Raw genomic sequence first — 26876 nt, 5'->3', positions numbered from 1 at the left:
ATGCTGTATAACGAATTTAGATATTTAAAAACTATTTGAGACAGTACTAAAATTAATTTAGTTTACAGTATTGCATCAACTTCTGTTATCAATACTTATTGCAACTATTGTATTGTATGAATAAATTGTTATTACACGGCTTGTGTTTTGGCAGAAATAAAAAGTAATTATTGAAATTGCTCGCTCATCATTAACAATTCCAGAAACATTTAAATGTGTGTACGTGTGTACGTAACTAATAACTAATTTATTAATATTAAAGTCTATAAACTTAAATTTATATACAAATATACTAACATGTTTGAGTTATTTTTCTAAATTTTGATGAAACTTAGCTGAAAAAAAGTAATATGTGAAAATTGAATTCATACACAAGGCTTGGTTAAAAAAAAAAGTTTTTTTAATTAATAGAAAAACCATCACCTTTTATCAATCTTATAATTATTCTTTTCTAAGATATTTATCTGTGACTTAATTTAAATAATATGCATTCAATTAAAATATTTAGATATAGTTAAAACATAAACGTTGAATTTAATCCATAATATACTTTATTCTATATATTATTATTAGTTTTAATTTTATTTCATTTGAAAAAATATTGAGCTAGAATAGAATGGTATCAATAGTAGATACAACAACTGTCATTCACAATTAAAATGTGAATTTATTTATTCACGTTCTATAGTACGGTCTTGCCATACTGTATGTAGACATTGGTATATTGTTTTTTGATAAATGGTGAGCATCACCTTGATCATATTCGACATCGTAGTAAATACCACTTTGATTCTGTAAATAAATTATTATTTTAAGTAAGGAACGACTAAAGTATAAGTTATTATTATTATCAATGAATGTATTATAAATTTCATCTTACCGCCAAAGATGATCTAGATTTTGGTCTTGGTACATGAAAATCATTACTCGGAATCAAATCAGCTCTATCTTTATCTTGTGGTTCAGAATCTGAACTATCAGGTTCTGGTTGGTATCGTTGTCTAGGTCTTGGCGGAGCTTGTAATCTTGGTAAAGGAACTGGAGGAAGAGTACCATGACAACTGAGAGTTGGATAGCCAAATACGGCTGAACTAGGTCGTGTTGGACCCAGCGGTTCCGTCTAATAAAAAAATTCATTATAAATAAATATTACATAATAAATATTCAAAAAATTACAAAGCTTTAAAAGAAATAACATTAGGGTAAACTACTCAATGAATGACCGATTTGTTGAAGTGACTGACAGATATTTCGACTAATCGATACAATAATTAACTTAGAAACTCGATTAAGCTTTTATAATTGCATTGTGATATCATTTATCTTTTAATACTTATCATGATTTTTTATTGATTTTATTATAGTTCGTATATAATAAATGCTCAAAATAAACGCCGTTAAATGCCTAACCTCGGGCTCATGAACGTTTTCATTAAACACTCATACTTCTGAATGGTCATATGCAATGTTTAAACTTTCTTAAAGCATTTGCGCATCCCTTCTACCGCAGAATTCGACGAAAATAGACGTGATATATCCCTACTCTATAATCCAAGTTATCAAAATGTTCAAGATAGGTTACCGGGGTGAACTCACCTTTACCGAAAGCTGTCCCGGGAAAAAGAAATTATATATATTATTATATAAATGCTTAGATAAAATTAGATATGAGTTTTGGTTTGATCTAATTTTATATAGTTATATATAATTTTATATAATTATATATAACTTTATAAAGTAATATGTACAATCATTGTCATGACAAAAAAAAAATCCCGCCGGCTCATGGACTCGAACCCGGGTCCTTCTGGTCTGAAATCTCAGCTGTTATCTACAGTGCTGTATCACACACTCGACATCATAAGTTAATTGTATTTATTTGAATTCAAATGAACTTGAGAAAATTAAAGACATCAATAAATGATTGATGCTGTTATTAGCATTGTAGTAAATTATATTATTGTTCATAAAGTAAAGAGACAATTAGCGGTATACCCATTAATAGCGGGGTGATAATTACTTCTTTTGGTAAATTAAAAAAAATCAGAAGTTAAAATTTTTTAAACAACTAAAATTTTTTAAATTTTATATCTCAGTTTTTTGTAACTTAATTCATTGTTGAAACTTCAAAATTTTTTTGCTGTCATTCTGTTTTTGGTCTTGTTAATGTATCTCTAAGGAAATTTGAAAAAAGTTTGTAAACTTTATAACATTTATGAATGCGTTAAATTAAAAAATTTTATAGACTATAAAATTTTATAAATCATTGTAAAATCAGTTATTCCGAATAATCTTACATTATTCGACCATATCTAAATTCTTTCAAAAAATGTTATAATTCCACCCGCACAGCTTAATATTTACTCAGAAATTCCCATCAGATAAAATTTCTTAGAACTCAATTATATAAAATTTTATATAATTATATAAAATTATATAAAAGATTTTCGACCGAATGCATAAACATGTATGATTATATATAAAATATATAAAATAATTATATATTTTGATATACAATTAGACATAAAAATTTTTTTAAAATTACCCGGGAAAAAATCAACATGCAAGACCGTGCTTGATCGAGCATGAATCAGGCATGATCATATATGAATCATGTATGATCGTGGATGAATCAGGCAAAGTCCTACTCAACCATATATTTCAATCGTGAATGGTGATATACCATCATGCATAAACTTGCATAATTCATGCACAATCATACGTGACAGTGCACGCTTATGTACAATAAAAATTGAAAGATCGTGCACGGGCCTGCATAATAAAGCTTGTTCTTGCATGACCATTTATTATTTTTGTTTGATCAAGCCTGATTATACACGATTCATGGTTGGTCATGCATAATAATACTTAACCCAGTCAAGACCATCATGCACGACTACGCATGGCTCTGAATGGACATCCATGATCATTCTTGATCATACATGACCATCCATATCTATTTTCGAGCGGCCAGAATGATCGAGCTCCATCCTACCTGACCGTTTATAGCTTTGTATGAGTATACATAATCAGACTTGATCAAGCTTGATCATTCACAATTATTTTTTCCGTACGAGAGCTTGCATATGAGCTTGCATGATTACGTATGACTTTGCATGGTCGTATACCATTCATTCTTGGTCAAGCCTGGTCATGCATGATAACACTTAACACAGTCAAGACCATCACGCACGACTGCACATGGCTTTGAATGGTCGTTCTTGATCATACATGACCATCCATGTCTGTTTTTGAGCGCCCAGAATGAGGGAGCTCGAGCCTACCTGACCGTGTATAGCTTTGTATGAACATGTATGATCAGACGTGATCAAACTTGATCGTACACAATTATTTTTTGCGTCCTTTGTATGATTATATATGAGCTTGTATGATTACGTATGACTTTGGTTAATTATCTCCAATTTATTAACTTACTAATTACAAAAAAATAAAATTTCTTTACGAATAAATTATTACATACGTAAAAGTTATTTTTTAATAATTTCAAATTATCACATACAAAGATTCCTATACACAATACGTGACTTAACGTCTTCACTTGATTTATAGTAAAAAAAGTTAATTTTTTACTTTCAATTATAGATATTATATGATCTATTTTAACTTGGTGTTCTAAACTACAAAAGAATTTCTTTTTTTCAGTAACGAATTTCTCTTAAACGAAACACACAATTTTATTCATTTTTATAAAAATTTTGTTGATCCATAATTTTTAGTATTGTTAATTAAAGTTAATTTTACTGTCAAGCTATTTATTTTTATAGTTTTATAAATCTCAGAAGTAAGTTTTTGTTGAATTTCTGTTCTGCTATAAATTTGTAATCTTTTTGAGTCTATACTGAGTGATTCAAATAGATGTAACTCATTATCGTCTAATATTTAGTAGTTAGAATTATTGTTTTTTTTTTTATCTATAATTAAAATAGATTTTATTAAATATTTTTTTTAAATTAATTGAAGAATTGAATCAATAAATTTTTTCGAAATTGATAATGATCATCAATACAATTGTATTTTTCTTTTTTTAATTAATAATTAAGATTAATTTAAGTGTTCAATTTGCTTGTAATTTATAACTAAAATTCTTTTCATGCATTATTAAAAAAAATCTAACGACCAAATCTAAATTGAATTCCAATAATATTTTATATTTTTACAAGCCTGAGTTTTTAAAAGGTGTTAAAAATCTTCGTAAACTGAACGAGACAGGTCAGCCTAGTGGACAGCGGACGTGCTTCATAACACAACGGTCGTGGATTTGAGACCCGTCACGGGTAAAATTTCAATATTACTTTTCAGCCAGTAAACATTAACTATACGACAATACTAGCAAAATAAATTAATTTCAAGTTGAATTATCGTTATTTTTATTTTTTTCTAAATAATGCCAGGGATTGTGTTTGAGCAGGCCTGATCATGCTTGGTCAAACATGAGTATGCTTTCTCAAGCATGATCATGCCCATACCCAGACAGCATTCAAGTCGGAATGACTGCTTTACGACGTCTTTTCGAAGGAGTCCTCAAGAAGTCTTATGATGACTTCTTAAAGATGTCATTTTTAAGAACTCTTAATTGAGAGTTCTTGAAGACTCCATAAATAAGACGTCAGTTTTTTGATGTCTAAATGTATTCTTTTTCTAACTTCTTTATGAAGTCAAAATTAGGAACTCCTTAAAGACGTCATGGAACATTCCTAACGAAGTCTTATTTACGAAGTCAGAAAAAAGAACTCTTTGAGAATTCTTTTGAAAGACGTCTTACTGAGTTCGCTAGGTGGCTCATTTGACATCTTGAGAACTTCTTAAAGATTTCTTTAAGATGTTGATGAGACATCCAAATCATAAATAGGAACTCGTTCAAAACTCATCAAGACGTCATTTTCCTATCTGGGTATATTTGCCAGCCATGAGCATGCGTGATCATGCATGAGAAAGTATAATCATGTCTGACCAAGTATGATCACGCATGCTGATGGCTGGCAAATATTCATGCAGGAGATTAACACATGATCATGCATGATCAGGTCGGATGACTTTTTCCCAGGTAGATATAACTTTTTGTTCCCGGGGCATCACTAGCTAAAAAAATTCTCTCAATTATACATCAGTGCCGCCAGATCGTGGGATATTTTTACCTCCTCCTGGCATTACACTCCATGCTATTTCTCCACGAGAAAGGGTAAAAATATCCCAGGATCTGGCAGCACTGTTACACATGCGCATTAAATTGATTGGCTAACGATTGTGGATCGTCATCAACTGATAAATTTGTTTCATCTTAAGTTTATAACCTGAACTCTAATTTTATTAAAAAGTGATTGAAAGTAATAAAAAATACTACATTTTATGAAATGGAATCAAGAGAGGATATTAATTAACTTAAAATTTTAAGATTTGTTAGTTTTATATTAAAAAAAAAACTTGTTCAAGTTTCTATATTAAGTAATACATGTATTAGACGTTTTATTAGGTTAGTTTTTATGTTTATTGATTAATAAAACAATAAAAAAAGTATTATTTTAATTTCTATTAAATAAATAAGTATTCAATTTTATTTTTTATAATTAAATAAATAAACACTTAAGTAATTTTTTATAAATAAATAAACTGAACCAACAAAAACATTGATTTCTATGAAGACAAATTATTAAAATGATTGCGACCGCATGACGCCGACGTTAAGCATTTAACGACGTTTTAATTTTGAGCATTTATTATATAAAATATCGTAGACAACTAGTGACATCAAGTATAATACTCTCATTCGGTTGGTAACACTCGCTTCGCTCGTATTCCCAAATTCCGCACTCGAGTACTCCGCACTCCGTACTCGATGGCACTAGTAATCTAAGGTACTATTATGAAATTACATATAATTAGCGTAAAATGTAAAGACCCTGTGAATGACCGCTGTCGTCTATTGAATGACCAGGCAAAATCCGGTAAATTATGTTAATTTTTATAAAAACTTGTATTTTATCCGATCGATAAATTAATAATTTTATGTAGGAAAAAACCACCGATTTTAGTATTTTGCTAAAATTTTATCATTCACGCATAAATATTTTGTTAGTATAACAAAAAATAGGATAACAGAAAAATATGTTTCAATAACAAATAAATTTATTAAAGATAACAAATCGATTAGTTTATTTAACAATATGAACTAAGTTGCAATAAAAAATCAGTTTGAGTAACCTACAAGTCAATCTGTTGTCTCAATAAAATCGCTTTGTGGTCGTAATAAATGAATTTGTTGCAATAACAAAATTGTTTCGTTATCATTACTTATTCGTTTTTGTTGTCGTAACAGAATTAATTTATTGATTTAACAAACGAAATTTGTTATGATAGCTAATCACTTCAATTATATTTGTTATTATATTTTCTATATGCATATAAGAGATTTCCACGTATATAGTCACTCATTACAATATCTCTGGAATCATAAGACATATAGACTTGAAATTTGGTAGGAATATTCTTTCCACCAAGTAGAGGTCAGCTAAGATCGGATTTTACAAAATTCTACCCGCAAGAGGGGTTGTGGGGGCGTTACTTAAAAAAAATTCACAATTTTAAACTATACCTCTTATAGGTATAAAACAGCCAGAATACTCTTTTTGGCATGTTTTGGTTTACTAAAAACTAATTTTACGATATTCTACTCCCAGAGGGTTGTGCGGGGGCGTTGAAAAATTGAAAAAAAAAAAAAATGTATCTTCCAATCTACAGCTTTTAAAACTCTGAAACTTGGCCAGAATATTTTTTTGGCTTCTTGAATTTACTAAGAAGTTATGTGATGATATTCTACTCCCAGAGGGCTGTGCGGGGGGCGTTAACAATTTTAAATAATTTGGATCTTCTAATCTATAGCTTTTAAAGCTCTGAAACTTTGACAGAATATTTTTTCGGCATGTTTGAATTTACTAAGAACTAATTTTATGATATTTCATCCCCAAAAGGTTGAGGGGGGGGGCGTTAATTATTTGAAAAATTTATATTTTCTAATCTATAGCTTTTGGAATTTTGAAATTTTGCCAGAATATTTTTTTTGGTATGTTAGAAACTGTCAAGAACTGATTTTGTGAAGTGTGTTTTTTGGACAGTGTCTCGGATAACTTAACAGGTAGAGCCTTTGGGGCGTAACCCAGGTTTGAGTCCTGGTCTGGGCCGCCCGAATTATTTTTTCAGTCAAATTTATGTTTAATGATAAATTTAGACATGAATTGAGGATAATTTGTTTATGCCTGGAGGGGAAATACAGACTAATAATATTACGAAAAATTAGAAAAAAAAAATTGTTGTATTAGACTGGACAGCCAATAAAACTAAAAAATATAAAGTATTATAAAACCAGTCTTTAGAATAAATAAAAATAAAAATTCTAGCTAATATTCATTGTAACTTTCAATGTGCAATCATTATAACATTCCCGTGGCTTTCTTACAAAAATGAATTATAATTGTCATGAAAAAAAAAAAAAAAAAAAACAAAAATTAGGAAATCGGTTGACCCTGAAGGCCATCTCTGTAATTTTCCGCTAATTCCATATCTAGGCGCTTAAAATTGTACTTATGACGTTTTTAAGCTCTTCGAGCCCAAAAAAACAATTTATGTGTTATTTTGAGCTCTCCGATCTCGAAGAGATAGCTTATCTATGCTTTTGGGCTCAAAAGTCCAATAGAAAGTTTAATAAAACACTATTCTTAAAATTTTCAAACTGCAATTACTTTTGAACGAATCAACCGATTTTCACGCGGTTTGCAACATTCGACGCAGTTTTTTGTAATTCTATGATTTAATACTACACTTTGCGACATTCCTCTCTCAGTATTAGCTTAGACTATTGAGAGAGTATCAATGCTATAACGGCAGGCTCACTTCCTGGTTAGGTAAAGACTTGGAGAGACTCCGGCTTCTGATCCCCATAGATATTCTGGAGTATTTCTAGCTACTCCAAGTGCTAACTTGTGTGCCCTGCCATACAGTTTGTTGAAATCCTCAGTAAAGGCCTATCCGCAGATCTAAACACCGTAGATTGCTCCTGCATTGGCTAGAAAGTTATAAAGATATAGCCTTTTCTTTAAAGATGGCCTTTCTGCGCGCTGGATCAGGCCCCAAGTGGAGTTTATAGCTTGCTGAGTTTTGCTCACTAGCCAGCTGGTATGCTTTTTAAAGGTGCTTCTAGCGGTGAACCAGTAACCAAGATATTTGAATTCACTCACAACTTCTAAGTTTTCACCTTTAAAATACTAGTTTTGATTCTCGAGATTTCTTCGTTTAGCCTTAACAATTATGATCATGGTTTTCTTGACGTCGACTCTTAATCCATTTTCATCAACGTAAGCTTCGAGGCCTTTCAGCATATTTTTTAGTCCCTCCACGGTATCAGCTGGTAGGCCTATGTCGTCTGCATACTTTTCAACGTAGAATTTCTCCAAACACAGTTTTACCAATGCTTTTAGTTGCCCATACGTCATCTACATCATCGACGTATATGTTGAAGAGAATCGAGCTCAGTGCACAACCTTGGTGGGCTCCAGCAATTGACTTAAAGCTTCCGCTGCCAATTTGATTAGTTGTCTATGAACAAATGGCTTGGATCATGCAAAGAATTCTTACCTTAATGCCGGCAGCTTTAACTTTCTTGAGAAGTTTATCTCTTGGTACTTTGTTAAAGGCATTCTTATAATCGACGAAGCTGATAAAAAGCTTACCTTCAGGCTACTTCAGTTTGCTGTTCATTGAGTACAAATATGTAATCCCTGCTTCTCAGCTTCATTCTGAACCTGTCTGACTTTCTTTGTGGAAGTTAGAGTTTTCTAGCCATTTGTTTAGTCTAGATGCTATTAGGTTGGTTAGGATTTTATATCTGACGTTGAGTAGAAAGATTTCTCTATAATTTACCGAGTCGTTGGGATCTCCTGCCTTAAATATTGATTAGATTATTGCTGTATCCCAACCTGTTGGCATTTCACATGTCCAGATGGTATCTATCATGTTTAGCAGCTCTAAAAGTCTCGTGGTAGGAATTGCTTTGATGAACTCGATGGTGATGCCATCTTCTCCGGCTGTTTTGCCATTTTTTAGCCTCGTTAAGGTGTCCTTAAGCTCTTTCATCGTAAGCTCTTCATCCAGCTCTTCATAATGTACTGTATTCCTATGCTCTGCTTCTTATTCAAGTGTTCTTTCTTTGTCTTTTGGGTCATCGTGGTTGGATCCACATTGGATCTTCTTGTAGTGTTCGATCATTCTCTCATCACTGATAGTGTCACTGGGAGTGCTTTTCTTGTTACCTCTGTAATAATTGATCTTTTTTCACCATTGCGACATGTTCTTACACTGTGTTAATTCTTTCCACAGCTTGTCCCTCCATTTATTTTCTTCCTCTCTGAGAATCTCACAGAATCTTGCGCGCGATTCTTAGCTGTTTCTTGCCTTCATTTTTACTCTGAAGATATGTTTTTAGACTAGTCCACGAATTTTTTTTAGCTATTCTGCAGTTTTTGTTATATCAAGGTTGAGTACGTTGATCATTCTTCTTGACCTTTGAGGTCATGCCACATTTAGATGCTGTGTTCCAGATTAGTTTTTTTAGGTCTTCCTATGTAGTCTCTTCAGAAGAACACTCTAGCTTAGCCCGTGCTTCATCTAGTAGTTCTTGATACTGTTCGACATTTTAGATTTCTAGATAAGGCGCTGTTTTCTTTGAGGCTGTGTGTCTAGTTCAATATCTGGGCTTACTTGTTGAGTTTCCTGAGTTGATGTATTACTGTCCGGTTTGCTTAACCCTTTAATGTTCTGGAAGCGCAAAGAATCTCGGTGTGAGCTGTTAGGGGAGAGAGCCAATCATAGTCCGTTGTGTGGTTGTGTGAGAGACGGTTTAGTTGTAGTATTATGTCCATGCGTCTCTTTCTATTATTTTTCGCGCTCCTTCTCTAGGAAAAAGACTATAGTTCTCTCACTTAAAGAAAAAGACATATAACTCAAATTGAGAGTGGGGATTCAAGGCCGAACATTTAAAGGTTAATAAGAGCGTAATTGGTAGGTGGCCGGACTCTGGCCTGGCTGCCATTATAACTTTCTTGGGATCTATTGATCCCAGGGTGACTATAGTTGCTTCCTTTCCTTGGTAGATTTTTCTTACGCAAGGTTCCACTTCAAATACACTGCTGGGCTACTGTCATATCTGATTTTGATCGTTCCAGCTGCTGGTGTCACCAGAAATCACAATGTTATTTCGCCTTTTTTTTTCTTCCATTTCAAATTTGAATTCGCCAACTCTCATCACTTTTGCTCTCGGAATTGTTCTAGTTCTTCCTGTGTTATCAGCTCCATCGCTTCTTATGTTGTGACTTTGAGAGCTAGCTATTTGAGATGCACGTTGGCTAGAGTCATTATTATGTGTTTTTGATCGTTAAGTGGTAGTTGACGTCTTCTGGTCATTGGCGGCATTTCTCTTTTGCTTGGGAGCGACTCTTGTGTTGTGTTTCACTCTCTGTGGATTTAGATGGTTAAGGCTATTAAGGAACCTTGTGGTGTCTTCAAGGGTGCGGTCCTGATGATAGTTGACAGTCCTCTTCGGCCCTGTTCATTGTTAAGTGGACTTTTATTGGAGAGGAAGACAACTTGCTCCTTTAATAAGCTTATCTCTGCTTTCAACGAGCCTATTTGCTATTCCGCCCAGTGTCGCAGTATTTCATTCTCCTTTTGGAGTTTGTAAATTGATTCGTGACAATTTATCGAGGCATCCATGCCTTCTATTAAATTTGGATCATCTACGTCCTCTTCTACTTTATCTTCATCCTCGAAATCATAAATAAGTGCTCTTTTATCTCTAGTGCTATTAGCAGGTTTTTTTTGGAGTCTGTCAATGACCCATTCTACAAGCCAGCCTCAGCGAGTTTTTTAGCATTCGTCTTACGCCCTCTTCTCTTTTGGGTTGACGGTGTTGAATTTTGAATCGCAGTATCGTAGTGATTGTGATTAATCACAATTTGTCCTTCATCAGACTTAGTTGCGCCGTCAATTTGGTCATGTTGCGCGTCAGTTTTATTAAGCTTACGTGTGCGCCTGCGCAGATATTATCATATGGTGGCGTGCTGTTTCTTCACTATTTAATTTAGGTTAGCTGTTGCTTTTACTTGTTTCTTTTGAATTACACGGTTCTTGACAAGCTCTGTGAACCTGGTAATTGACCCTTGAATTTTTGACCAAAAATTCTTGGGATCGATTGTACTACATAGGTACCAACTCGTACCACCCATATTTCCGTTTGAACCATAATGACTATTGAGATACAATGAGCCCTTAAAAGGGCTGAAAAAGAAAAAAACATTTTTTTTTTTAAAAACGATCGTTTACAATCATTAATTAATATTTGTACTCGATTGTACCGCTCTCAATTTTATCATAAAATTACAATTATTGAGAAAATTTAAGGGCTTCTGAAGGCATTTTCTTGCATTCCATCTAGGTCACTAAAAATTTGCAACAATCCATAATACTTTGTTAGTACTCAATTGGACCAGTCGTAAATGCTAACAGGATCCCGTTCTAGAAAGCAAATAAAACAAGCGTGACTATAGATATTCTATTGCGATTTGACTGAAACTTTGTACTCGCCACCAATCGATTGTACCCTGTTAGAATCCAATTGTATTACTCTCAATTGCGAATGAAAGCCCGTTTAACTATGTAAATGACATGAGGACCATAGTAAAGATTCTACTACTATTTGTCTGGAACTTTGTACTTGTCAACAATCAATTGTACTCCATTAGTACCCAATTGTACTACTTTTAATTGTCTTTTAAAGCACATTCTTATACGTAAACGCCATAAGGGGCATAGTGAACATTCTACTGCCATCGTCTGGAACTTTGTACTTGCTACCAATCATTTGTATTCTATTAGTACCCAATTGTACGACTCTTAATTGCGAATAAAAGTACGTTTAACTATGTAAATGACATGAAGACCATAGTAAGTAGTGCTTTTATTCGCAATAAAAGGTGGTACAATTGGGTACTACTGGAGTACAATTGATTGGTGGCAAATATAAAGTTCCAGAAGAATAGCGGTAGAATTTTGACTATGACCCTAATGTCGTTTACTTATGAGAACGAGCTTTGAATGGCAATTAAAAGTGATACAATTGGGTACTAACGGAGTACAATTAATTTTTGACAAGGTTCCAAACGAATAGTAGTAGAATATTTACTATGACCCCAATATTATTTACATAGTTAAACGAGTTTTCATTCGCAATTGAGGGTAATACAATTGGGTACAAACGGAGTACAACTGATTGGTGGCGAGTACAAAGTTTCAGTCAAATCGCAATAGAATATCTATAGTCACGCTTGTTTTATTTGCTTTCTAGAACGGGATCCTGTTAGCATTTACGACTGGTCCAATTGAGTACTAACAAAGTATTATGGATTGTTGCAAATTTTTAGTGACCTAGATGGAATGCAAGAAAATGCCTTCAGAAGCCCTTAAATTTTCTCAATAATTGTAATTTTATGATAAAATTGAGAGCGGTACAATCGAGTACAAATATTAATTAATGATTGTAAACGATCGTTTTTAAAAAAAAAAATGTTTTTTTCTTTTTCAGCCCTTTTAAGGGCTCATTGTATCTCAATAGTCATTATGGTACAAACGGAAATATGGGTGGTACGAGTTGGTACCTATGTAGTACAATCGATCCCAAGAATTTTTGGTCAAAAATTCAAGGGTCAATTACCAGGTTCACAGAGCTATAAACAAGCATATAATTCAAGTCAGCTATCAGAAATTCGACTTACTCCCTTAAGATATATTTTTAGGCTTTTCACGCGTATATGTTATAATTTCTACTCAAGTAATTTAATCCAAATCCTTTAGTAATAAAATTTAATTTAAGGAAAATGTATTATGTAAAATTTAAGAATTTTGGTTAAATAAAATCTATGTTAATTATTATAATTGATATGAAATATTTAATTCATTTATTCAAGTTTATCACCAGATACTCCTTTTTCGCTTGTTTTTCTTAATTTTCAGTGGACACTCTAGGACACAAGGAGAACCCACCATCACGTTCAATTTATTCTAAATACAATCTGGCTAAGTCCAGCCTAGTAACTTTGGATCCTGGTATTTAGGGCTGAAGATCTAGCCACCAGGGCCACTGTTATAAATCCCCCCTTCAATAGTGTTCCATATTAACCCAACGTATGGCTAAGTTATAATCTTTTCAAATTGTGAGTACACTAATTCCACATTGACTGGGTCAATTTTGGATGATTCCAGGGGTCACACGTAGAGTAAATATGGTTTACACTGTCGTTTATAATATAACTACGTATTATTAAAATGATATAATATCAAACTTACTGCATATAAATTGGCCGTCGCCATACGTTCAGTTATATGACTCCATAAATAAGGTGGTAAATTAGGTGGAGTACCTTGTTTTACGGAACCTAAAGTACCCACAGAACCAACTCTCGCTAGTGAACCGGGTAAAGTACTTGGAATTCCACCTTGCATGTATCCATAAACTGGAGAGCCTATAGGTTTTTGGTCTCTTGACCATCCTCGACTATAAAAATTCATTATTTCATGTAATTTTAATATAATATCGCGTAAAATATATTTAATTGTACTTACCTCCACATAAAAAGACCAAATATCGTGAGAATAATAACTATTATGGCTCCAACTGTAGCACCAATAGATACTCCTAACACTTCTCCGTCGATTTCACATTGTGCTCCGTAATTATTACCAGAACACCTTAATAAAAACAAAATTTTTTTTAATTCAATTTAAGAATACATAATTATGATCAACTAGAAAACAAGTAAAACCAAACTTACGAGCATTGCATTATATTATCTTGATAAGAACAAGTCCCACGATTGTTACAATAAGTTGATGGACATGAAATACACGATCTACCAATTTTATTTGGATCATCTTTATGGGGATCCTTAAAACCAAATTTGCAAGTACAAGTGAATCCACCCCAATTATTGATACATACTGCAGATGAGTTACAATCATTTAATTCTGAAGATGCACATTCATCCAAATCTTGTAAGTTGGAAATCGATCCAACAGAAGAATTAACGTAGACAGCACTATTGCCGATGTTATTATTTCTACGATGAAGAACACCAAGCAAATGCTTCTGAAGTTCTCCAGCCAGTGAAGGTCTCGCTGTTCGCGGTTCATATGTTAATTTTAATGTAGCATTGACAAATACTCCACCTCGACCTTCACTTGCAAGACCTTGAAACAAATTATTAATTGATGAGCCCATATATTCATCTGAAAAGGGTGTCATCGACATTGCGGATGCGATCTGTAACAAAATGTATAAGTACTTTAACATTGAACAAAGTTAATTTACACTGAGAAAAAGGAAAATGGCTGTTCTATCTATATTCGCATAGGGATAATCGATGTATAAAAGTGGGAAAAATACCTATATTTTATGAGTATTTTGCCTGTATTAGGATAGAAGTACCTGTTGAGGGCACTTTAAGAAAATTGACAACTTTAATCAATTTTTAAATATAGCAAAACATCATAACATGCAATAAATTATTAACTAACAAAATCGCAGATGTATGAAGAATGTGACAATGACAATAAAATACGTATATCTCATTTTAATCATAAAAAAAATGCTAAAAATTAATAAAAGTATTATTTTAGTAGCTTATATATGAATTTTATAAAATTACTTATGTGGTTATCATATAATTTTTAATATAGGGGAGAGTAGGGCCAATTGAACCATGGGGCAATTGAACCAGTACCCAGTGAACACATGACCTTATTTTGACGTCATACGTAGGTCATAGAAATGTCAGGGCATCTTATGTAAATTTGATGTCAATCTGACGTTCTACATGACTTTAATATGATGTAAAAACTTGACATCATATTGATGTAAGCATAATTCTTGTATGACGTCACAGTTATGACTTATGTATTACGTACGCTTGACATCATATTGATGTAAGCATGACTCTTGTATGACGTCACAGTTATGACTTACTTGTTACGTACGCTTGACATACAATCTACATCACATTGTTACGTAGTAATAAAGTCATTATTGTATATCATAATGACGTAATTTTAAACTCATAAATTTATGCCAGTAGCAAAGTCACGATTATACGTAATATGGATGTCACTTTTAAATCATATCTTTACATCAGTGACAAGTCAGTATTTTACGCAATGCTGATGTAGTTTCTGAGTCATAGTGTTTTTGTCATCTATTTATTAAAATAAAACAATCATAGAATGAATTTTCAACAATGTGTAAATGTGTAAAAATAACAACTAAATGTCGAACATTTTTGGGGCCAAAGTAATCGATAAACTCGATAATATATTTGAGATGTTTTAGATTAAAACATTAGCGTCAGCATAAAAAAAAACTTTATTTTTTTTTTAAATAATATACCGAAAATATTAATGCGGATGACAAAAAAAATGTAACGACAGTTTGAACTCTTTTGATGTTAAGATTGTAAAGTTTAGTATTGCAATTTTTCAATCGATTAAATTTTATACAATTTTTTGGAATTATTTAATGTTTCGCAAAATTTTATATAAGATTTTTTTAATTTCACATAATAACAAAAAATTAAAAAATTTGAAGAAACTTAATAAAATTTTATATAATTATCATTTATAAGTTCATGTAGTTTTTAAAATTTTGTAAAAATTCATCACGAAAACTTATGAACTCTAGCGTTGCCTTTACCGGCATTTCACATCTAAATACATCAATAAAGTACAAGACTTGAACTCTCGTGATGTGACCAGTGAGCAACTTCAGGACTGACAGCCAAGAGGGGCCGTGTTCGAACCCCGCAGATGCCCAGGATTTTTTTTTAAATTACTGCTATTAAATCTTGTTTCTGAATTCGTAATGCGTTCGCGCGGTAATAATCAAACCAAAAATTCGGTATTTAATTTTTTTTTTTTTTTTTTTTTTTGTTTCAAAAATATTTTTTCCGAATTGATGATTTTGATATCACCCATATGTCATACTGACGTCATAGAATGTCACACAGGCATCACATTTACGTCATGTATACGTCATTAGTTTTACGTCATAATCTTACGTAAAAAAGTGTGAAATAATGAGTCACACCTGACTCATTCATGACGTATATCTTACGTAAATCGTGACATAGCGTAACGTCACTCCGACGTCACATTTACGTAAATGTGTTTACTGGGTAAGCTTAAAAAATTGAAAAAAAAAAATATAAAAATGAGTCGTCCTCTTGGAATTATATTTTAATACACTAAACCTTAGGCTGACCAAAATTTGGAACCAATATAATGAGTTAATTTTGAAAAATTCAAGTTTTTGTGTTTTTAGGCATCTGAACTTTTTTTTCAGATCTTGACAAATTGTTTAAAAATTTTTTATTTTTTAAATGTAATCTTCAAATTTTTTTGTAATACCTTCATACATATATTAGTCATAAATTTCTAACTTTATTTCTAGAAAAATAGTTCTTGATTATTTTTTTTAAAACTAATTATTTCAATAAAATCATATGGGGTCAATTGAACCAGTACTCTCGGGGACGGTTGAACCACACGAATCACACTGTGAGCATCAAACATGCGCGCGAATCTTGACTAAATGTCAAAAAAAGTTAAACTAACCAAGAAAAAAAAAGTAATTATATTGGCAGAAGTTTTAAAAGTGATTGTTATAACATATAATATTATAAAAAATAATAAATGTTGTTAAAAGTGTTGTAATTTTAGTTTTAAGCTGTAATGAATAGTAAATTATTCATTAAAGTCATTCGTTTGTGGTTCTAATACTCTTGGTTCAACTGTCCCCGACTAGTGGTTCAATTGCCCCCGCAAAGGGGACGATTGAACCATTTGATGCAGCTGTACAATTTCGTATTTATTGAAAATTTTCATCATTTGTTAAGTTATGTGCTTATGAGAAATGATAGTCTATATAATAAATTATAATTTCGTTAAAAAAAAGGTATCATTTTGTTTTTATTCATATAAAAAAAAAATATCAAAGTATTTTTGGTTTAAATGACCCCACTCTCCCCTATAGAGTTCATATAGCTTGAATATATGCCAACATATAATATTATATATCATATTTGTATATTTTGAAACTATATATTATATAATTAAAACGGCAAAAAATTAGTTATTTTAATATAGATTACTTTTTATATAAATAACTATACTGTAATATAAACTGTGTTATATTATTCAGTACAATTTTAGGATATAAATTTTTTTCATGCGGGCGTACAGATCTGATACAGTTTAATTATTGGTTCCGGGTCTGAAACAAAATTAATTTTTATGCCTTATTAAAAGTTGAAAATATTCATTACATTATATTATCCAAATATTCTATAAGGTCAATTGATTATCATAAAAATTATAAAACAGAATATTATGTGAAGTTTGTAGTGGGTAATTAGCTATGTAAACGACCAAATATATTGAGAAAAATTTTTTGAATGTTCTGTGTGTGCATTTAGTTCAATCATTAAACTTGTCAATAGGGAATAAACAGTATATTTTATTATTCAGTTTATAAAATTATTTTGGCCATCATTGAAAACCTACTGTAGGGTAATTTAATAAATAATTATCGCTAATTTTTTTAATTTAATCCAACAAATCAGGCTTGGTCAGACATAAGCAAGTATGAACATGCATGATTATTTTTGACTCAATTTATAACATCAGACATGATCATATCTGTTCATGGTTAGTCAAGCATGATAACTAACATATCAGGCCTGATTAGGGCTGGAAATTTTTAACTATCCAAGCTGGATCAGGCATGAACATTGTAACGCAAATTTTACTTATTACTCGATTAAACTCGACAAAACTACATCTCAACATTACTCAATAAATTTTACTCAAATACTCGAACTCAAAATACACAAATCGGGCTACGTTACACTTCGCCCACCGATCACTCCTCTCATTTCCTCCAGATCCTGACGGGCACCAGCCGACTTTTATTTCCCCGGTATCAGCAACCGGTCTAAACGTACATGTAAATTAAAAGCTATTATCTAAATCCTTCGGAGATGAGAGCAATGAACGGTGGTAGTGACATGTTCTGGTGCGCTCAGTATGCTAGGTTGTGGAGAGAGAGTCGCGGTTCTTTTTACGCGAAAGAAGCCGATTAATTAAAATTAAATTAAAACAAAATAAAGAAAAGAAAATTAAACAAAATATCGTAAAGATGACGCGAGAGTGACGCGGAGAGCCCAAAAGGCCCGCGGTCGAGTACTCTTGGTCCATCAGACAAATAAAAACATGGGTATGACATCGGGAACCTCTCGTGGACGACGAATCACAAAACTTAACACAACTCTAGATAAATAATACAATAAAATAAAATAAATAATGCGGTAATCAAGACGACAAGAATCACGACAAACGGCTCCAAAAGCCAATACCCAGAGCCATAAGCTCCAAAACGACATCAGTCAAGGGTGTGGTCGAGGCCTACCTTTGGGGCTCTCCGACTCACTCCAAGACTCCAAATTCGACTATCGGGTCAATTCGTACTCGAGTGACTCCAAATCCCAACTCTCCGACACCATGGTCTTCTCTCTACTCCGTCTCTCTATTCTCCTACTCCATTCACTTGCAAGCTCTACTACTAGCAGTCACTCTCACATCCTCGCTCCTCCATCCATTCTTCACCCACCATATACAAACCGTGAACTCCCGGGTCTTCCCGCAATGTCACTCCCCGTGACATCCGAAGTTAGCGAATTTTTGGCTTCCTCGAACATCGCAAACGAGGCCTGCCATTCCCAAATTAACGTAAACGTACCCCAGCTAACTCCGGGTACCAACTCGAAGGGGTGGCAAAATCTCAGTCGCTCCTCCGTGATCACCACGTCAACCCCGAGGGCTGAGCCTAGGCCTAGTCGTCATCACTGGTCGGGAGACACGTTATCTTGGCCACTATCCGCGACACAGCTAGACTTTCCTCGTTAAATCCACGCTCAACCGCACTGACACTCCAAAACATACAACATACCGTACCCGTACTCGTACTCTCAACACATATACTTCACCGCACACATACTCCATATTCTCTACTCACTACCACCTACACTCAACTCGACATACATACTGGCTCTATCTCTCTCTATCACACAGATTCACCCTTACTCCATCTCCTCGGCAATGTAACGTCACAACATGCATGACCATGCATGATTTGGCCTGAACGTATTTAACGCTTCAGACATACCCGAAAAAAAATGTTCAGGAGAATGACCATGCCTGTTCATATATAATCAGACCTGAAATTAGACATGATCATGTCTGTTCATGTATGATCATTTCTGAAGCGTGAAATATATTAGGCCTGATCATGTATGTTCATGTCTGATCATGCCGGACGTCAAATGTGATCATGCCTGTTCATGCATGATCGTGTCTGAAGGGTTAAATACGTTCAGGTCTGATCATAAATGGGCATGTCTGATCCAGCTTGATAAATGGCATTAAATTTAAAGAACTTAGTTATAATTTTATATAACTAACGTAATTATAATTATATATAACTTATAGGTGATTATATATAACTATACATCAATAATTAATACATTAGGCATACAATTTTGTCGACTAAAAATCTATCATGCATAAGATTTACATTACTTGAAGTTCATACGGAACTAACTTTTCAAGTCAATCTCTTAAGTCAAACTTTAAAGTGCGAAGTCCACGGTTCGAATCCTGCATACGCACAAAATTTTTAACTTTTTTATTTTTCTAGAAATAATTATACATTATTATGTATAATTATATAAGGCCACTTTTCACTTATAATTTTTTACCTGGATGTGCATTAACATACCTGATCAGGCACAAACATAAAAAAATGTCAGCTGATTTTTGTTTTTAATAGTTATGGAAGAAAGTAATATTAGAAAGAGGAAATATTAGAAAGGTAAATTAGTCTCAAAAGCTGTTTATAATCAACGTTTAAAACAATCAGAAAATGAAAAAAAAACTAAAAAAAGAAGTTTACACGCTAGACGTATTAGAGGTTAAACGCAGTCGAAATAATACTGATGCCACAAGCTTATTAGTGTTACGTTCTGGCTCTAATTAAATTTAAATAAAAATTTTAGGAAATTTTTTTTTTAAGTCTCGAATTATTAGAATCATAAATAAATAATAAATTAATAAATCGTTACTTTGTTGGCGATATTATTTTATTCATCACCAATAATGTAACGTAAATCTCTTGCGATAAGAGAATCGCCGTGGCTCGCGGATAGTCTAAACAGATGACGACGCATGAGACCCGAGCCACGACGATTCTCTCATAGGAAACCTGAGATGCAACGTTAACACTTTTGATAATGTATAATACCAAGGAGCGACAGAATCAAGTCAGTCGATCACAAGATCTAGTAGAGCTAAGAACTCTACACAAACCTGCTGGCTTGATCCTGTAACTCGGACTTTAAGGCAAAATATATATCCGTATTTTACTAAATACGCACTCCTTATTTTAAACTTTGGGCGCTTTTACCGGCAGACTAATAATCTCATACATCATATCGGGCGCTGCTACCGGCAGCCTAAACGCTTCCTTTCCGCATCCAAAATTCATGCGGAGAAGCCGAAGGTCAGGCAAAAAGGCCCAATTCCGCCGGATCATTCGAGCGATCCACGAGGATCTCGGTCATTCAGTTCACCAACGTTCCCGCCTAGAGATCGTTGCCGAGGAAGTCCTCCTCGATCCGGTGACGTTGGTCGTTCCAAAACGGGTTAAAGAGTTACCAAGTTCGGGTATCACGTTAAGTGAGGTTCGTGAGTCGTCGAGCTCTTGTGTCGCTGAGCCGTCGAGCTCTTGTGGTATGGTCCAACAGCTGGAGTCGCTCGTCCTTAGGGAGAAACCGGGTCATCAAAGCCCTTCTTGTGCAGAGGAAGATTCACGAGAGAACCCAGTCTTCTGGATTGGTATCAGTGAGGGTTGGCAGTTGATTCCAGCGGACGTTCAATCCGTCCATCCGCCTAGTGGGAGCATCCCTTTTCACGACCCTCGTTACGGGTATTACTCAGAGGCCCATTTCAAGGCCACCGGCCGAGACGAGTACGCACCAGCAGAGGCGAAGAAGTTACGCAAGAAAGGGATTTTTTGAGCCGACTTATGGGGCCCATAATCTCCTCCATGGTGAGTGACTAAACTTTTTGCATAAAATAAGGGAAGGTCAACAGCTGACGCACCTGGGGTCTATCGACACCCTAATAACGTCAACCTGGTCAATTAAAGAATATTCTGTCTGATAAATAGATAAGCCAGAATGTAACATTAGTTATTCAAATTTTCTTCGGTCCAATTTAATATAGTGGAAACCTAAAACATGCAAACCTTCTCAATAAGACAATTTATAGATAAATTGAGAAAAATATAGATAGCCTGAACTGGGAATCGAACCCAGACCATGTCGGTATCGCGCCGAGTGCTCTACCAGTTGAGCTATCTGGCACTATACTATATTCCGTTCAATTTGATCTATAACTTATTGAGCCACACTGTCCATCGTACGGTATTACACCAATTTAATATAGTGGAAACCTAAAACTTGCAAACCTTCTCAAAAAGACATTTTATAGATAAATTGAGAAAAATATAACCTTTTTTGTAGGGAAAAAAATTCTCCATAAAAAAAAGTCCTGTACAATTTTGTTCTAAAATTAGAGCTTTGCGAGTAAATAAAAAAAAACCATGAAATTTGAGAAAAAATTAGCTTTAAGATTTTTCACCAGTGAGGCCGGTTACAAAACGTAAATTAGCTACAAGCACTTTTAAAGAGGAAGGATTCCTCTATTCATTCCGCTTAATAGCGACTTATTATCTTGCAATGCCGCGGACCTATAGATAATTGAAAAAAAAAAATCAAAATTTATATGTTAATTAAATGGGAAAATTTTAAATTTATTTAGCGAGTACTTAAAATTAAAATTAAGAGCTCATTTTTGGTGAAAATTTTTTTGTACCTGTTGAGAACATTATTCCGTCGATGGACCAGAAAAAAAAATGGTCGTTTCAAACGAAGCACCCTAATTACCATATATTATTATATATACCTATATATAGTTATGTATATTCATACATAGAAACGATCGAAAACTATATATTTCCATGTATTGTTATATATGCCCGAATAAAGTAACATATGGTCATATATAGAAATTGAGATGTGTAAAATTTTCATGTTCACTTCTATGTATGACTGTATATATATATATATATATATATATATATATATATATATATATATATATATATATATACCTATAGATAGTTATATATATTCATATACAATAACAATCGAAAACTATATATCCCCATGTATCGTCATATATGTCCCATATATGATCTATATATGACCATATATGATCTATATATAACCATATACGATCGATATATGACCATATATAATTCGTTTTTCCCAGGAAAATACAGTCATATTGCTCTCACATACATTCAAATAGTATCAATACATTTATTCAACTCATGCGCGCTGTTCACGTTTTATCATGTTTAAAATCCGAAACCTTAATGGCCGTTTACCGACTGGTGAAAAATTATTTGTCAAAACGCAATTAAGATGTCTACGATCCCGGCCATTGCCCTGATAGCCACCCTAACCATAAGTTAACTACAAGCTACTGCCGTAATCTAAAGTTAACTTAAAGGAAAGTGTTGGAGAGCAAGCAGTTACCTTCAAGTTGACAGTATTTTGTCTGTAATTTGAATTCAAATTTGACCACAAGTGTTACTGTCAGACAATGTCGTTACGTTGATTGAAAGTTTCACTTCAAATTGACGGCAAGTTTTTCTGTCAAGTTACATTCAAGCTACTGCCGTATTCTGAAGCTAACTTAAAGGAAAGTATTATTAAGCCAAGCTTGCCAGAAATTTTCTCGTTAAGTTAGCCGAAAATGTTTCACGACAGAGCTTGTAAAGCAAGGTCTGGCTATCAGGGTGTGACATAATAAAAATAAACGTAACTATCTTTGGGGCTCTAACTAAATATTGGGTAATTACAACTCCCTGTTGTTACCCATTGAGCAGCCAAGATTGTGATGGCGAATGTTTTTAACATGGAGGTAAAAATTGGACTAATTAAATTTGAATTTCCGTTAAATTAAATCTACATCCCTATAATTTTGTCATATTTTTAATATTATAAGTTTTTTCACCATGTCAGTAAACAACTATTTAGACTTCGCTTTTGAGGCGATGAATAAAACGTAAATAGCACCTAAGAATTGAATAAAATTATGGGCGCAACATGTAGGTTAAGTCATAATCCATCATCCGCGATGTGTTTGGCACTCGTCTCCGGTGCGCAGTATGCACTCGCTTCCCTCGTGCTTGCACACTAGAGAAGGGCGAGAAAAATCAATTAGTCGAACATTGTGAGTCGATGAATCAATTATTTTACAGATTTTTAAAATAATCGAAAAATTTTAAAAGTGGAAAGAAAATTTATTAATTATTTCTGTACAAGGTTTTTTTTGTTCAATTTTCCACTGAGTTATTAATTTTCAAAAAATTTTTTGTTGCAAGTGAGATGATTTTTTCGATGCTCTTTAAGAACTTGCAATAAAAATTAAAATTGTTCGTCGTATAGATGAAATTTTTCCTAAGACAATATTCAGCTATAGTGGAAAAATTTTTAAATACGATTTGAAGACGTTATTGAAAAAAAACAACATTATCGTGATTTCTAATGGTTAAAAATAAAATGTTTAGAATTATTGAAAAAAAATTTTCAAAAATTTTGAAAATAAAACTCAAGTAATACTTATATTAATGACAAAAAATGAAATTCATAAATTAAATTGAAATTTTTCGATTATCTAATCAAAAACTCCTAAAATCTGTACACATGAAAGTTTGATGATGAATATTTTTTGAACGCGTAATTTAATCGCCAAAACCTAAGACACCATTCTTATAGAGCAGTTCATTTCCTACACAAAACTTACATTGCGCATTTTAGAATAGTCATTTATGGTCGAGTTATAAAATTCATAAACAAAAATAAAATTTGTCTTAAAATGATCAAACTTAAATCTTCAATATCATTCAAATGGTGAGGCTTACAGAAAATTATAAGACACCTTTTTTGTAAAACTTTTTGTAAAAATTAAATTTCCTGTAAAATTCTTCAAGAACATTTTTCCGTACAATCAATTAATGATAAGGTATGCATTTTTTTCTATTGGACCGAGACAAAAACAAAAAACTGCGATGCGGAGGATCTTCCTATTAAAATTAAGAGCTCATGTTTAGTGAGAATTTTTTTAAGGTGACTAGCATCCCATTTTTCCGTAGCACTGGTAAAAAAAAAAATAGTTGATTTTTTTGACCCACCCTAACATATATACATCCATAATATTCTGGGAAAAAATGATCAGACATGAACAGGCATGAGTCTTCAGGCCTGATCAGAGATGAAAAATGGCCATGCCTGACCAGGCCTGGCCAGGCACATTCAGCTCTGATCATGTATGTTCATGTCTGTTCATGCTCATCCGGGTAAAAAAAATTATAAATTAAAAATGGCTTTATATAAATATGCCCTGTTTCGGAGTAATCTTAAGAAAACCGACGAAAAAAAAATTTTACAAATTTTTGCTCGTCTTCCAGCAAGTCTATGGGCTTCAATAATTTTTTTTTAATAATCTAACCTTATGACTCTTTTAGGAAAATTTTACGCCCTTTAATTTACTGGCCTCAAAAAGTCTCTACGAGGATTTGGCGCCGAGCTATCATTGATCAAAGCAAAAAAGACCATTATGAATTTGATAATCAATATCTCTAGACATATTGGCCGTACAGAGAATATAAGGAGGGTTTTGAAAACTGGAAAACATTCTCTATAAGGCAAAATTAGTGATTTCGGATGAACTAATTTTAACTTCCCGCTAAGAAAATCGATGATTTTCAAAAATTTCGGGAAGTTATTGTTTTCACCTCGATTTGCGAAAATCGAAATTCTAACAGATGTCGACGTTTGGAGGTTCTAGGAAGCTATTCTGACTAAATTCAAGATGATATTCGAGTGTATGTATGTATGTATGTACGTACGTATGTAAATATTCTGTAACTTTTGAAGGGATGAACCGATTTTGACCGTCAAGGCGTCATTCGACGCAGCTTGTTATTTACTGTAAACACTGAAAATTTGAGCTTAATCGGTAAAGTATGTTCGGAGGTATTTCAAAAATAAAATTTTTTCAAAAATGTTTTTTTCGAATGACTTTTAATTCGCTCGATGGATTGATTCCAAAATCTAACCAGCTCTGAAACGTTGTCAGCCACGTCGAATGCCACCTCAACCATTAAAATCGGTTTATTCTTTCAAGAGAAACCGTTCACGAAAGAATTAAAAAAAAATTTTTTTTTTAGATTTTTTGAAATTTCTCAAAAACGTCTCGATAAATCAATTTCAAAATTTGATCAGCTCTAGAACTCAATGAAAGGCGTCGATTGCCACCTCAAACGCCTCAATCGTTATTTTTCGAAAACAAAGGCATACAAAAGTATTTTCGAGCTCGAAGAGCTCGAAAATGTATTCTCAACAACGATTTTGAGCTCAAGGAGTCTGAAACTAGCGGGAAATTTTGGGGCTGGCCCGCAGGGTCAACTGACAGACCGATTTTTCTTTCAGCGATAATGCTTACCAAAAAACAGATCAAAATTCGCATACTTAAGGGATATTCGAAAATCTTGGTATAACATGGCAAAAAATCGATCAGAAGACCATTTTATTTATGAGCTTGACATTATAATGAAAATAACTAAAAAAAATCGGTCTGTCAGTTGACCCTGCGGGCTAGCCCAAAACTTCCGGCTAGTTTCAAGCTCCTTGAGCTCGCAAACATTGTTGAGAATACATTTTCGAGCTCGAAAATACTTTTGTTTGCCTTTCTTTTCGACAAATAATGTTTTTTACCATTTTTTCTGCGACGATATCTCTCGGACGAATTCACCGATTGCGACGGTTGGGATGGCAATCGACGCGTTTTATTGAGTTCTAGAGCTGATGAAATTTTGAAATTGATTTATCAAGTCGTTTTTGAGAAATTAAAAAAAAACTAAAAAAAATTTTTTTTTTTAATTCTTTAGTTAACGGTTTCTTAAGACGCGGCTTATAAAGTTTTAGAGCTGATTAGATTTCGAAATCAATCTATTGAGCGAATCAAAATTTATTCAAAAAAAACATTTTTAAAAAAATTTCATTTTTGAAATATCTCCAAATGCACCCTACCGATTAAGCGCAAATTTTTAGAGCTTATAGTATTTAACAAGCTGCGTCGAATGACAGGTTGACGATCGAAATCGATTCATCCGTACAAAAGTTACAGAATATTTACATACGTACGTACGTACGTACATACATACATACATACATACATACACACATACACTCGGACATCATCTTGAATTTAGTCAGAATAGCTTCCTAGAACTTCAAAACATCGACATCTGTTGGAATTTCGATTTTTACAAATCGGGGTGAAAACATTAACTTCCCGAAATTTTTGAAAGTCATCGATTTTCTTAGCGAGAAGTTAAAAAATAATGCGGAATTAGAAAAAACTTGATTGGTAATAATTTGTAGGAAATAAAATTATCTACACAAATAGTCCCATGATATTTTGTAATAGGTCTGATAGTTTGTATGGAAAAGTAAAATGATCTCAAAATTTAATATAAATTCAACTTCAATCTCAAATAACTTTTGAACAAATAAATT

At 33.1% G+C, this 26876-nt stretch overlaps 1 protein-coding gene across 1 annotated transcript in view; it reads right to left on the bottom strand.

Annotated features, from left to right (window-relative positions):
• Positions 1–382: 382 nt before the first annotated feature.
• The window catches only part of LOC103576307 (uncharacterized), a 40331-nt gene continuing 13837 nt past the window's right edge, over positions 383–26876 (bottom strand). Inside the window, exons 7-11 of the mRNA XM_014444495.2 lie at positions 13893–14380; positions 13684–13809; positions 13408–13615; positions 881–1120; positions 383–792 (exon numbers count right to left, since the gene is read on the bottom strand). Coding sequence (XP_014299981.1) covers positions 676–792; positions 881–1120; positions 13408–13615; positions 13684–13809; positions 13893–14380 — 1179 coding nt within the window. The 3' untranslated portion in view covers positions 383–675. The remainder of the gene's footprint in view (positions 793–880; positions 1121–13407; positions 13616–13683; positions 13810–13892; positions 14381–26876) is intronic.

The sequence above is a fragment of the Microplitis demolitor genome, chromosome 4 (genome assembly GCF_026212275.2).
Source record: "Microplitis demolitor isolate Queensland-Clemson2020A chromosome 4, iyMicDemo2.1a, whole genome shotgun sequence".
NCBI lineage: Eukaryota > Metazoa > Arthropoda > Insecta > Hymenoptera > Braconidae > Microplitis > Microplitis demolitor.
This window is presented reverse-complemented; position numbering and strand designations above follow the sequence as displayed.